This window comes from Eumetopias jubatus, unplaced genomic scaffold, assembly GCF_037043125.1.
Source record: "Eumetopias jubatus isolate StellerSeaLion01/CBP00866 unplaced genomic scaffold, mEumJub1_p1.0 scaffold_3, whole genome shotgun sequence".
Lineage (NCBI taxonomy): Eukaryota > Metazoa > Chordata > Mammalia > Carnivora > Otariidae > Eumetopias > Eumetopias jubatus.
The window spans coordinates 98,328,358-98,344,253 of record NW_028274809.1 but is presented as its reverse complement, the minus strand read 5'-3'; the positions used below and the strand labels follow the sequence as shown (position 1 = coordinate 98,344,253).

At 35.3% G+C, this 15,896-nt stretch overlaps 1 protein-coding gene across 2 annotated transcripts in view; it reads right to left on the bottom strand.

The window, feature by feature from the left end:
* DPP10 (dipeptidyl peptidase like 10) overlaps positions 1–15,896 on the bottom strand; it is a 653,604-nt gene that overhangs the window by 290,847 nt on the left and 346,861 nt on the right. For both annotated transcript variants that reach the window (XM_028101300.2, XM_088022159.1), the window contains one exon: positions 7,247–7,321. In XM_028101300.2, the coding sequence (XP_027957101.1) occupies positions 7,247–7,321 (75 nt within the window). The remainder of the gene's footprint in view (positions 1–7,246; positions 7,322–15,896) is intronic.

Below are 15,896 nucleotides of genomic sequence, written 5' to 3'. Positions count from 1 at the left end.
CATACTTGCTTTATGACTTTGGACACTATAATTGCAGATCACTGAAGTATTTATCAAAATAGTATAGTTAACATGAAAAAGGCTAAGGAAAAAGAATCATACTCTTCATACTTCAGACACAAAGACTGTGTCAAGTCAAGCTCTGAATAAAGCATTTCAACACTGGGTAACCTACAGATTCATGCTTCAATAATGGAAGCCCACAGGTAACACACAGAAGGATTCAACTGTTGACCTATTAAAAAAAAAAAAAACCTTCTAAATTTGTCCTATGCTAAATTGACATTTGACTCAGATTGAGGACACGGTCAGGGAGAAAAGGCTAAATCAGCACTCTCAAGCAAGCTACCCTGACACCAAATCCAAAACCAAAACAAAAAATAGTGCTAGATCCTTCACATTGCTCTCTCACAGAATCCTTAAAGGCAGAATTACTATCACATGACTTTCCCTTTATATCAGATAATTATTCGAGATAGTAAGTTTAAGAAGTATTCATCTTTTCTTCCTCTTCATTACAGCAATGGGGAAATAGAGGCTGAGGACACGTGGGTACCCGTGAGTCAGGTTACATCTTTCAACTGGGCCGTGTGGCAGCATCAAAATATTCATCAAAAATATTCCTTTGTGGTCTTCCCAGGTGACCATTACTATGTTCACTTATATAAAAGGTAGGTATTTCCCATTATTATGATCTTTTAGGAAGATTGGTTTTAATCACCACCCTAAACAGTTGAAAATAAAATGAAATAAATATATATGGATAAAAACCTATAAAAAAGGGGAAAAAGTACAATGATATATTTCCATAGTGGTGGAAATGTTTCTAAGCCTAGAGACCAAAGAAAACACAGCAAAGTAAAAGATGAATTTTATCACAGAATTCAAACTTTCTCTTAAAAAAAAATTAAATCCAAAAAATAGGTATAATTAAAAAGATAATAAAAGTAATAATTGAATTACACAAATGTATGTTTTAAAAAATATACAAAGACTACAAAAGATAAAGGAATTTTATATATAAATATATTATTCACAATAAAACTAATAAATCTGAAGATATGTGCTGGGAAAGTTAATCAAACCATAAAAACAATTAAATCTTTCCATATTTAACAACATGGATGGGCCTTGAGAGCATTATTCTAAGTTAAATAAGAGAAAGATAAATTCCATATAATCTCTCTTATACATAGAATATTAAAAAGTTAATTAAAAACTAAGCTCATATACAGAGAATATATTAGTATTTGCTAGAGATGGGGTTGGGAAGTGTGTGAAATGCGTGAACTGTTTTTATTTTTTGTTTCCATTGCTTAAATAAATTGAATTAAGGGGCACATCAGGTGGCATAGTCAGTTGTATCTGACTCTTGGTTTTAGCTCTGGTCCTGATCTCAGGGTCATGAGATAGAGAGCCCCAACGCGGGCTTCATGCTTAGTGTAGACTCTGCTTAAGATTCTCTCTCTCCCTCTCCTTCTGCCCCTCCTCCCTCAAATAAATAAATAAATCTTTAAAAAAATAAATAGAATTAAAAAAAGTTCTGTGAAGGTAACAGGTAACCTTTTTTTTTTTTTTTTTTTTTTTTTTTTTAAGAGAGCTAGCACAAGGAGAGGGGGATGGAGTGGGGTAGGGAGAAGGAGAGAGAGAATCTTAAGCAGGCTTCATGCCCAGCACAGAGCCTGACAGAGCGCTCGTCTTATGACCCTGAAATCATGACCTGAGCAGAAATCAAGAGTCAGACACTTAACTGACTGACCCACTCACGTGCCCCTTACAGGTAACTTCTAAGGAAGGATCATATGAGGCATTTAAGTTTCTGCCTTTATCTTCTGTATTACTCATTCTGGGGAAATCCAGGTACCATGTTGTAAGGACACTCAAGCAGCATTTCAGAAAGATCATCAGGGACAAACCTGAAGCCTCATATCAACAGTCAGCACCAATTTGCCATCCATGTGAGTGATGGACCTTGGAAGTGTACTCTTCAACCTCAGTTAAGCTGTCCCCAGCTAATAGCTGACTGCAACTTCATGAGAAATCCTGAGCCAGAACCACCCAGCCAAGCCAATTCCAAATTCCATTACATAGAAACTGAGCACAATAAATGCTTTTTTAAAAGTCACTCAGTTTGAGGCAATTTACTGCATAGTAACATAAAACTAATACTGACGGTGTACGTGTGTGTGTGTCTGTGTGTGATAGAGAGAATGTGTGCATGTATTTGATTAGTAGATAGTAGATTATCAAGTTAATAATTACTTTTTCTTTAAAATATAGTTTTAACTTGGTAAAGATGGTAATATAACAGCACATACATTCTCTAATGGCAGTTATAAACCAACATAACTGTTTGGAAAGAAGTGTTTCAATATATAGCACGAGCCTATATATTGTGCTATACTTGGACCCCCTATCTCACACTATACAAAAATTAATTCAAAACGAATCAATAACCTAAATATAAGAACTAAAAGCATAACACTTTCAGAAAAAAATCACTGGGGTAAAACTTTATGACCCTGAGTTTGCAAATGGATTCTTAACTACGACACCAAAAGCATGTGTGTAAATTACACTTAATCAGAATTTTTTTCAAATTTACATATCAAAGGACATTATCAAGAAAGTGAAAAGACAATCTATTGAGTGGGAGAAAATATTTTCGAGTCCTATGTAAGAGTCTACCGTTCAGAATATATAAGGAACTCTTAAACACAACTACAAAAAGAAAAAAGAAATAGGCAAAGGAATTCAGTAGGCATTCCTCCAAAGAAGAAATACAAAAGACCAACAAGCATATGAAAATATGTTCAACATCATTAGTCAATAGGGAGGTGTACACCAAAACCACAATGAGATACCAATTCATACACAATAGGATAATTCATAATAAGAAAAACGGAAAATAACAACTGTTAGTGAGAATACAGAGAAATCAGAACTCATCCATTGTTGGTGGGAATATAAAATGGTGCAGCCACTTTTGGAAAGCAGTTGGGTGGTTCCTCAAAAAGTTAAACACAGAATTAGCATATTACTCAGCAATTCTACACCTCAAAATATACTACAAACATTGAAAATAGGTACTCAGGAAATTCTTGTGTACAAATGTTTACAGCCTCACTATTCAGAATACCCAAAAGTTGGGAGATGAAGCAAATATTCTTCAAAGGATAAGTGAACAAACAAACTAATATATAAATACAAAGGGATATTGTTTAACCATAAAAAATTAATGAAGTGCTGACCCATACTACAATGTGGATAAACTTCTAAACACTATGGTAAGTGAAAAATGCCAGAAAAAAGGATCACATGTCATATGATTCCAGTTACATATCCAAATGCATAAACCCATAGAGATAGAAATCAGATTGGTGGTTACCAAAAGGTATAGTAGGGGAGAATGGGGACTGACTGACTAATGGGTATGGGGTTATCTTTTTCATGATAAAAATGTTTTGTAACTAGATAGAGGTGGTAGCTGCACAGCATTGTGAATGTACTAAATGCCACTGAATTGTACACTTTAAGGCAGCTTATTTGGTATTAACTATTATGAATTTCAGTTCAATTAAATAATGCTATATACTTTGATTCAGAAATTCCAGTTATGTAAATGTGTCCTATAGAAATATTAAATTCAGTAAAAAGGGAATATACTAAAAATATTTTCAAAATATTTTAAAACATGAAGACAACTAAGGTACAATAATAAGGATAATCTGTGCGTTGTTGGAATCTAGCCTTTGATTATATTTCTCTGGTTCAGCTCATCTGTCTTATAATGAAAAAAAAGACAGGGCACCTGGGTGGCTCAGTCAGTTAAGCGACTGCCTTCGGCTCAGGTCATGATCCTGGAGTCCCGGGATAGAGTCCCGCATCGGGCTCCCTGCTCGGCAGGGAGTCTGCTTCTCCCTCTGACCCTCCCCTCTCTCATGCGCTCTCTCTCTGTCTCTCATTCTCTCTCTCAAATAAATAAATAAAATCTTTAAAAAAAAAAAGACAAAATATTGTATAAGAATTTGTTAGTGTGTGGCTATCACTTCCTACCTGAAAAATCTTGGATAAATTTCTAAATTTTTTTTAAAGATTTTATTTATTTATTTGTCAGAGAGGGAGAGACAGAAAAGCACAAGCAGGGGGAGTGTCAGGCAGAGGGAGAAGCAGGCTCCCCGCTGAGCAGGGAGCCCGATGTGGGACTTGAACCCAGGACCCTGGGATCATGACCTGAGCCGAAGGCAGACGCTTAACTGACTGAGCCACCCAGGCGTCCCTTGGATAAATTTCTAAATCATCAAATTCCACATTTTACAGCTTTTCTGAAATTAACTTTTCTTCTCTCTGAAATCAGCATAATAATGCCTGCCTAAAATAATGTTTAATATATGATAATTCCCATTTCCCTACTTTTACATATAAAAGTGAAAAGGAACAAAACACACCAAAGATAACTTTAGTGGATGTGTTTAGGTGGTTGGATTTTGTATGACTGTTTTTTCCCATCTTTGTTAATGGGCGTTATGCACATGCACACGCACACACAAACACATACAGACAGACACACACAGAGAGTAAAAATGGCATTTAACTACTCTAAAATCATCAAAGATCCCAAATGGCTATCTCAGTACAATCTATAAAGAATAAAATGGAATTCAAGTTCTTCTGTAATCTGAGCTCCACTAGGTATATAGGTTTATTTATTTATTTATTTTTTTGGTTATTTACCACTGAGCTAGATAGTCTGAACTAAGTGCTATTCCTCAAAGACTTAATGTTCCTTCCATGAAGCCCCGTGTTATCAGCCCACCTGGAATGCTTTTCTATTCATCTTTACCTGTCTGCTCTTCAAATTTCATTGTATGCTGGCTTTCCCAACATGATTATCTGAATGGAAATATTCTCTATTCCTTAATACACTCCTATAACAACTCACACAATGCTGTGTATAGTGGATATAAGTGTTTGTGTCATCTTGCCTCTATCTGATTGTGTTTCTTGAAGTAGATATGCGCACGCATACACACACACACACCCCATGCATTATGTCTAGCTTGGCAGTTTGCACCTGATATGTGATGAATAAATAAAAAGAAAAAAATAAACATGAACGAAGTAGTATAAGACTGTGAAATTTAGTTTATTTTTTACTTCTTAAAATAATAGCTTCCTCTCATTTCCAGAGATTGATGTGTCATAGAGTATCTTTATTTTTCCTTAAGAGAAGCAAAAATAAGAGATAGAATATTAAGATTGGTCCATAGGTATATGTTTCTGGTGTTCACTGTATTTTTTGATAAACTTGATGTATTTTGCTGAAATATCCAAAGTTATCCTAATTTTATACATCATATCCCAGAGTAGCAGAACCATTACACATGCCCAACATAGATGTATGAATGATCCAGCCTCCTGGTGCTTGTTATGGTTTGGTGTAGTCACTATTTTTTTTTTTTTTTTGGTCATTTTGATTGGTATGTAGTCATATGTCACTGGTGTTTCAATTTGTATTTACTGAATGGCTAATGACGTTGAACATAATCTTCATGAGCTTCATTTGAGATCTGTATGTCCTCTTCAATGAAATGTCTCATGTTTTTGCCCATTTTCTGATGGTATACCTGTTTTGTTTTTTGTAACTTGAGTTTTGAGAGTTTTTCTATATATTCTAGATATTAGTCCTTTGTTGAATATGGGAATAGCAAATACTTCCTCCCAGACTGTAGGGTGGATTTTCATCTTTTATAGGCCAATAGTTTTTTCTTGCCTATACTGTGACTTTGATATATAGTTTGAGAACTCTTTGCCTATTCCTACATACCACTGATTTTCTGCTATGTTTTGGGTTTTCTAAAAGTTTTGTAAATTTATATTTTCCATTTAAATCCATAATCCATTCTGAGTTTTTATATAGTGCCAGGCTTATATAAGTGTATTTTTTCTTCCACTGAATTACTTTTACACTTTTGTCAAAAATCAGTTAGGCATATTTATATAGGTCTGTTTCCCAGTTCTCTACTTTGTTTCATTGATCTCTGTATCTATCCTGCTCATTCCACATAGTCTTGATTATTGTGGCTACTGAAACATGATTTTTCTTAGGTTCATTATCAGTTTAATACATATTTACAGTAAATTAAAAATCTTCAGATAGATAATATTATTTAAAAACTGGGAAACTGTGATATTGTTTATAAAACAAGTATTTTTCTTGCTATTACATGTGCTTTTCATAATCTCAATGAATAGAGATATTACAGAGCAAAGTTAAAGTAAAAAGGCTGAGATTTGTAACAGGAAAAGATGTCTTCCATTATAATCTCCCTGTTTTTTGCAGTGTGAATTATTTTAAATAAAAATATATAAATATGTCTAAAAATACAGCACATGTATACTCCAAAAGACGAAAGTCATTATTTAGAAGGTCCTCTGAGCTGTGAAATTTCATGTGCTCAAAGCCTTTCAATGCATATGAGGCCTCCTGTCTTAAGTCTATAAATTTTTATTGTCTTAAAGCACATAAAAATTTCTTGAATGATTTCCAATCATTTATTTTCCACAGAAACTCATCTGCTGAACTGCCTTTCAACATTTACTTTGCTTCTTAACAGTGCAAATTATATCTAAATACAAAACACTCAACAACCATACATACTGCTCTAATTGTGTGCTGTAGAGCTGACACAGAATAATGAAAGGCTAATTGCAATTAGAACATTTTATTTGTTCAGAACTGATTCCTTGGTGACCCACTTTCAGAATTTTCTATAACCACAAGGTTTATGCTCAAATACCACCAAAGAATCCACTGTCCATAACCTGAATCAATGTTTTCACCAGTTCCTTCCCATTATACACACTGCAGCTCAGGGCAGAGCCATCAGGAAACTCCTTCATCTATACATAAAAGAAACACTCACATTGTATTAAGGCTGTCCTGAAAATGGCAAAAGCCTCCATTTGTCAGATTTGCTAAACACCTGCCACACCCCCCTCTAAACGAGACGGACTAGGACTAGCACACACACCTAGTAGACTGCGCCGGGTATTTGCTAGTCAGGTATGGAAGACAGGTCACTTTCTCCAAACCTCTCTCATGCAATATTGGTTATCAGTATCCCCCTGCAGCTATTGGATATGCCAATTTTTTTCTCGGTGAGTAGATGACCAAGTAAAACTATGACTTGTTACCTGAATGCACCACAAAGAAAAGTTTTTTCAAAGAAGATCACTACTTTACCTGTTTGACATCATATGCCAGAAGAACATATTTTAAATCTGGTGAAACTGAATGTTTTGATGCTTTGAAGGTTACCTAGAAATTAAAAAAAAAAAGGCAGTTATAAAAGCAGTGAAAAGCTTAATAACAGAGACATTAATATGCATTTGGGTATGTAGATATTTAAAAAGATCTCAGTTCTCATCACAACACAGTGAATGGTATAGGCATTTTCATTCTTACTATAAATATGCATATACATGTATATATGTATGTATGATTATTCAAATGGATATAAAAACTTAGAGACTATATTAGACATTTCCTTAAGAAGAAAATTTGTTAGCATATCTTTTTTACATGTTATCATTTAAAGACTATGTTAATATTTTTATTAAAAGAAAAGAAAGGCAAAAAATCACAACTTCACAGGTAAGCAAAATGCTTTTATATTTGCATGTTGAATTAAATTAAAAAAAGAAACAGTAACATGCTGTGATGTCATGATTTTTTGCCTTTGTACTTTTGTTTTCTTATAGGTTGCATACTTGTATTTAAAAGAAGATACTTAAAGACAGAGTCTCTTTAGAGGATACTCCAATAAAATTAATTAAAACACAAATAACTGATTATACTTGATTATAACTATACTGTACTTGCTTAATTTTGATCCTATAATTCTATCATTGAATAGACCTAATGTCAGAAAGAATTGAAAATAAAGTGAAAGAGAAATACATTGAGGGTGGAGAAATAATTTTATTTGAAATAAAGATTATATTTAATTTCAGATCTAAAGAGAAGGCAAACAAGTTTAGTTAATGCATCAACAGCCTATAAAATACAAACAAAAGATAAAATGGACTGTATATGCATTATAGGCAAACTAGTCTGTATGGGTTTTGGAGAGAAATACATATGTAAATAATTTCATACACCTTACACCAGGCCAATTTCTGTAAGACTGTTGTCTGTGAACAATGAAAAAGGGTGAAGTAAGGGTTTTTATACTTAGAAACCCCCAAAACACAATGGAAAAAACAAGAAACTCAGACTAATTAATATTTGAAGGAAGCTTGTGTGGTATAATAAAAAATATATATATTTAGTCTTTTTCTCTGATTCCTTGCATAAAGCTCCTAAAATGCTTGGGATTTTCTGAGTGATAAGAGTGTCATTTTTTATTAATTAATTAAATTAGTTCCCTTTGACCATACCTGGTTTATGCCAGTGAGATGACTCAAGGGGTAGAGGTGGGGGGAGGATGGTTAGACAGCTTCTGGAGGGAGGCTACCCACCAAAGGAATCAACCACCTGATTAAAGAATTAGAACTTTCCACCATAACTGGAGTTCAGGGTGGATAGAGAGATGGAAGATGGAGTTCAGTTACATGGCCAATGATGTAGTTAATCATGCCTACGTAATGAGACCTCAATAAAAATCTGTGAATGATGAAGTTTGGAGGTACTTCCTTGTTAGTAAACATATTGACATACCAGGAGGATGGCACCTCCCAACTCCACAGAGACAGAGACTATGCTCGGACCCTTCTGGACTTGCCCTATTTACCAGTTCATCTCGCTCTTCATTTGTAGCTTCTAAAACAAGCCAGTAATCATAAGTATAGCACTTTCTGTATCTTTCTAGCAAATTATCAAACCTGAAGGAAGATTGTGGGAACCACCAAATGTACAGCCAAGTTAGACTGAGATGCAGGTAGCCTGGAGACTTGGGACAGATGCAGGTGGCATTTGAACAGGGGCAGTCACCGAGTCCTTAACCTGCAGGGTCTATACTAATTCTGGTTAGTCAGAATTGAATAGACTTGCAGGATACCCAGGTGAAATCAGAAAATTGTACTGGAATAACACAGTTAATCTCTGAGCCAGAAAGGCAAGAGAATGGAGTGGTCTGGAAGAAAATACTGTTATATGGCAATGCTAAGATTTGGAGGTTTTGCCTACATACATCTATCTTATACAGCTTTTGTATAAGACACTTTAGGAGAAGGTCAGAATAATCATTGGCAGTAATTCATCTCAAAGATTTTAGTTTTAATTTTTTAAAAATCCATTTCAATAACAATGGAAATAAGCAATGATAACAAGAGAGCTACCATTCATCTATCATCAGCTCTGTAAATTGCTTATAATTTTGTAGTTCTCAATAGTTCTCAACTCTTCTCATGATAAATATTGACAGAGGTACCTTCTTCCTTATTCTTCCTTTTTCTGTATGGAAACCCAATGGAAGTTGGTCTGCGCAGAATTTTTTAAAAAAAGATTTATTTATTTTTATTTTAGAGAGAGAGAGAGAAAATGAGCAGGGATGGGGCTAGTGAGGGGCAGAGGGAGGAGAGAATCCTCAAGCAGACTCCCTACTGAGCATGGAGCTGGATGCAGGGCTTAGTCTCAGGACCCTGAGATCATGACCTGAGCCGAAATCAACAGGTGGATGCTTAACTGACTGAGCCACCCAGGTGCCCCCTAGTCTGCACAGAATTTGGGTGACAATGAGAAAACAAGGTCTCATGTCTCTCAACATTACACTATCAAGGGGGGTACTGTAACACAGTAAGGGGAGGTTTACTGTTATTTAAAAATTGGTCAAGAAGATGAGCACACATAACAAAAGAATACAGGAGAAACTCCTTTAACAAACCCTGCATTATCTCACCAGCAGGAGTTCCTTTCTTTATGTTTTGGAAGAGCACTTCCCCATCTGAATTATTTAAAGAACATCTCACCTCCCTAGTCCCATCCACTCTCACGTGACGTCTCGTTCCTCACACAAATTAACTTCACACGTTCACAGGTGTGTCTGTACCTCCGGTAACAACATTTGAGTATCTTTTACGGTTCCTGCAATTATCCAGTCTGGCACTTTATTAATTATCACTATACTGCCTCCAGCTTATGCAGCACACAAACTGGGAAACTTCCCAAATACCTTCTCAGGGGCCCAAGCTGCTGAACCTTCTCTGAATTTAGAGAGCTGTGTGCAGGTCACTGATGCTGCAAAGCGACTTGTTGATGGTACATGTAACTTAGTGAAGGGACATCAGAAGTCTCGGGAAAATCCCCTCAACATAGCCTTTAAAGTTATCATCTGTTGCATCCGGGAGATTCATTCTTTCTGGCAGCTACAGGAGACCCCTTGATTTACACTGACCCTAATTATAGACATTAGTATAGTTCTGGTTGAGACTCAACTTGATATGACTTTAAATTAGTGTTTTGAAAAGTTTATTATTGCCAATAATGCTATTATGTTACCTACATATTTAATAAATTACTATTGAAATAAAAGGATGCAGAAATAGTTTCTATGTGTGTTTATTAGGATTATTTAACAATAATGCCTACCAGAGCATTTTTCTGACACCGGACATGGCACAAAAGACATTAAAATACATGAATCCTGCCCTCTAGGAACATTCAACTAAAGCCAAGCGAGGCAGGATAAACAGGAAAATAATCATGCACATGCTTAACTAAACCAATTAAATGAGGAAGACAAGACATTTGATCAAGTTGAGAAAAAAAAATGCATTCTTCCAGGCAGCTTGCAAAGAATTTGTTATACCTCATCTGTATGTATCATTCGGTTCTACCAAAATGCATTTATTGAACATTCACAATATGACAAGTACCATAGTATACACTGAGAGTGCTATAAGGTTGAGAAACCAAGTTCACTAGAATCATTTCCATCCCATATTGGCAAGATAAGATAAGCACTATGTTTCTCTTTGGTCCATGGTAGAGTGGGAGTCTCCAACCTAAATGCCAAAAGGGACTGGGTATGGAGTGGCAGAATTAAACTTTATGGGTAAAATGAGGTTCAGACTGTCTAAAAGGGACAATAGTCCCTTAGCTTCAAATAAGCATTATCTTATAGGAAAGTGGATACAGTATTCTAGTGTTCTAAATTTTTTTCAAGATCAGCTAGAAATCAAGATTTTAATTTACAATCTTATGAGTTTTAACTATAGCCCAATACTTTTAAATATATTTATTAGGCATCAATTTCTGCCTGGGGGCTACCAGTTTGCTAATTTTTGGTAAAGTAATAACTGCCATAAAGATAAAGGAAGGGAAAGAAGAAAATGCGATGAGATTTAAAGCACAGAATGGTGGGGCACCTGGGTGGCTCCGTCGGTTAAGCATTTGACTCTAGGTTTCACCTCAGGTCATGATCTCAGCGTCTTGAGATCAAGCCCAGCACAGGGCTTTGCACTCAGCAAAGAGTCTGCTTCAGATTGTCTCTCTCTCCCTCTAATCCTCCCCTCACTCACTCTCCCATGCTCTCTCTCTCAAATAAGTTAAATGAATTCTTAAAAGAAAGAACAGAGTGGTATCTTTTTCATATATTTTGTGGTAATGTAAGTGAAAAATTCATGATCCAGTGTTTTCCAGATAAATGAAATTATAGACTATGTTATTAGAATAATCTTAACAAAATGCACAAGAAGCTTAAAGAGATTACTGGAAAGGTGGGGGCTAGCCCCATGGATTATTGCTATTATTAATAATGCATGTACCATTACTAATATGAATATAGCAGAGCTGATCACTGTTTTCATGAATGGTCAAGTTTATAGCCAAAAAAAAAAAGGCAACAAAATCAGATTTGAATTTAGAGCAACTACTCCGCCAGTGGGTAAAAAATGACTTGGATCTGATGACAACATGAGGTCATTAGATCTGGTAAGAAGCTCTGAAGACACTTTGGGCAAGCAATGCCAAGAAGTTAAGGATGAAACAAGGGCATAGAGAGGAAGGGACACATGCAAGGGAGACGGTTGATAAAAACAAAAGAATTTAATGATTAGGTCTAAACACTGAGAAACAAGGACGTATACAAAACAATTTCGTGTTTCAAGTTTCTATCACTGGTTGAATGTTGCTATTTCAACTTAAATTGGGAAAGATAAAAAAATGCATATTTTGAGGAAAGTTTGAAACATGTCATTTTTAGATGTGTTATGGTTATAGCCCTTTTAGAATATCCAACAGGAAATGTTTAAGATTTTTATAAAAGCCTCGAGTTTAAGAGATATATCTAGGATCTGCCTTATTAATCAGTTATATAGAGCTTTAAAGTTTATATTCCATGCAAATCCACCCCCATCAAAGAAAAGGGACAAAATCCCCAAAACAGCATAGCATGCTCTACTAGGGATGGATCAGTAACAATGCAGGTATTACAAGTATTGTTTACTAATACTTTTATTCTTTAAATGTGCATGTTTTGTTTTATACTTTTGTTCAACCTGCCCCACTTGTTGTAATACTTTCACGACTTTATCTGCTCCCTATTCAAATTGTATTTCTCTAAAATATTCTAATTCTCCCTCTTAAAACTTTCCTGTCCTTTTCAGCTCAAGTGATTCATCTGACCTTATATGTATGTAATTATATGTGCAGTTCATCTAGTCATTGATCACTGTTTCATGATTGCTCTTCTAGGGTGTTTGCAACTGCAATTTACATCTTTTATTGCTACAGTAATGCCCCTATTAAGAGGCTCCACTGTAATGATTCACTCTTGTCAGAAACATTGTAACTAGAGGTAGAAATAAGATAATGATAGTGTTCCAAGATGTCAGATACTGAAGATCGTGGCAAGAAATCATTAAATACAAACTTAAATGTCAGAAGTGCCAGAAAATATAAAACATGCATTTAGATGACTTGAGGCTGAGAAAGGATGGAATGAGAGGAGGAGAATCAGAGATGGTGTTAAAATTAGCACATACTGGTAAGAAGGATTGGGTTGCCTTAATATTGAGATATGACAGAAGCATGAGAACTGTCCAGTTTGGGTGAGTATTGTTCTCGTTCTTGTAAAAAGCTGGTGATAAAAGTATTTATAGGCACCTCTGCTTACAAAAATAAATAAATAAAACAGAAACAAAAAACAAAAAACAACTGGCCCAGGAACTTGAGCTGGATAATGCTCTAAGCCTTAAAATGTAGGTGGGTATATTTTTAACAGATGGAGAATGATGAAAACAGGATGGTAAGTCTCTGTGGGCCCTATGATCTTTCCCTTCCTGCTCCCTGCACCTCCAACCTACCAAACTCCCTACAGACTATAGACACACAAACACATTCACATACACACACACACACCCCTTATGTTTAATTAATTTGGGCCATAACTTCCCTCATTACCCAATATCATTTTTAGGGTATTGATACCTGACAAAAATGTTTAGAAAAATCATCTCTTATTCTAGAAAAATAAAATCTTAATCTTTCAAATACATGATGAAGCATATAATATGAATAAGTTTCTTTAACACTGCCGTCCTCAAAGGACCATTAAATATACATGATGAAGGGTTTTAGAAAACAGTTGACCTTAAATGGATGGAGGGAGAAAAATGGCCACTATGCAGTTAACTGACTGATACAGGGGAAAAGAAGATCGAGGAAGGCCAGAAAAGAAGGCAAACCCAGATGCAGTCCATGGTATGATGCTAAGAATGGGCTCTCCTTCTCTGCCTGGCTTCAAATGAAATGAACGAGGAAGAGGCAAATAGCTTATTTTTTATCTTGTAGCTCCAAACAAAGCCATGATTTGTTTTTATAGCCATAAATTAGTCTATAGCCAAGGAACTTTAAAATCAAATATTTTATTGTGTATTTTTCCACATTCTCCTTTCTTAGCTACCCAATTAGTTAGTATAGTATTTGAATTATATTTCTTTGTGATATCCATGGTATCCATGTTGCATAAACATAACAGATGGTCTCTTTCTTTTTTTCTTAGAACCATGTATCTTACTAATACTAGAATATTTGGTAAAATTACTAAATGCAGAAAATGCCATGGTACAAGTAGGTAGTTTTTAAGACTATTGAATTAGTACCTATTAAGTCCTGTAGAGTACCTCACATATATATTTATTGCTCAATTAAACAGCCAAATTAGTATTTATTGATTTGGATCACAGACCACACACTAAAACATTTAAAAAACATTTTTTATTTTTAATAAGATGGTGAAAACTAAGGGTCTCTGAATTCTATTAATAACTTAAAAAAACAGGGCAGACAAGGTGACTTTGAGGAAAAGAGTGTCAATACTCTTCCTCCCAAAAATCAATAAATTAGAAAAGCTTTGGCTGGAGAAAGAAGGAAAGGGATATTGTAACGTGTATGTATATAAATTATTTCTTTGAAGTTCAGTTTGTGTTATTCTACTGACCCTTCAAATTGTCTAAGGCTTAATGATTAGGGCTATTTATCATATTTTGAACATATTTTTCCTTTAAGGGGTTACATTCAGGTACCACTGGACTATAGAGCATATAGAGCAATGGAAGACATGCAGATGGCCTGCAGACCCATGAAAAGATGCTCAACATCACACATCATCATGGAAATGCAAATCAAAACCACAATGAGATATCACTTTACACCTATCAAAATGGCTAGTATCAAAAAGGCAAGAAATAATAAGTGTTAGTAAGGACATGGAGTAAAAAAAAACCCACATGCTCTGTTGATGGGAATATACAGGGAGGAGCCACTATGGAACACAGTATAGATGTTGGTCAAAAAAATTAAAAATAGAAATACCATATAATTCAGTAACTCCACTACTGAGTATTCACTCAAAGGAAATTAAAACACTAATTTGAAAAGATACATGAACCTGTATGCTTATTTACAGTAGCTACAATACGGAAGCAACCAAGTGTCCACAATAAATGAATGGATAAAGAAGATGTGGCATAAGTGTATGTATGAATGTACACACGCATGTGCACATGAACACACACCCCGGAACATTACTTAGCCATAAAGAAGAATGTGATCTTGCCATTTGTGACAACATGGATGGACCTAGAAGATATTATGCTAAAATGAGTGAGGTCAGACTGAGAGGGACAAACACAATATGATTTTACTTATATGAGGAATCTAAAAAAAACCACACCAAAATGAATGAACAAAAAGCAGAAACAAATCCATAAATACTGAGAATAAACTCATGATTGCCGGGAGGGGGGCTGAGTGAAGGGAAGTGGGAGGTACAGGCTTCCAGTTATGGAATGAATTAAGTCCTGGGGATGACAGGCACAGCATACGGAATATACTCAATGGTATTGTAACAACAAGGTATGATGACAGATGGTAGCTACACTTGTGGTCAGCATAGCATAACCTATAGAATTGTTGAATCACTAGGTTATACATCTGAAACTAATGTAACACTGTGTGTCAACTACTCTTCAACTGAAAAAAAAAAAGAAGAAGAGAGCATATAGAAAGATATGAAAAGATATGGAAGTCCTAAAAATAATCACATCAGAATTTCTAGATGAGTTTTCCACATCATAGCCTAATACATGTTCAACAGAATGCTTTTAAGATCAGATGGGTGGACTAGAGCTCTGCAGCAGCAAATTGCTTCAGTCTATTCTTGCTGAAATACTCCATCAGGTAAATATTAAAGAATATGATTTCACAGACCTAGTTAATAGGGTTATTATTTTATTTTATTTTTAAAGATTTTATTTATTTATTTGAGACAGAGAGAGAGAGAGAATGAGCATAAGCAGCAGGGAGGTGGGGGGGAGGAAGAGGGAGAGGGAGAAGCAGACTTCCCACTGAGCAAGGAGCCTGATATGGGGCTCAATCCCAGGACCCTGAG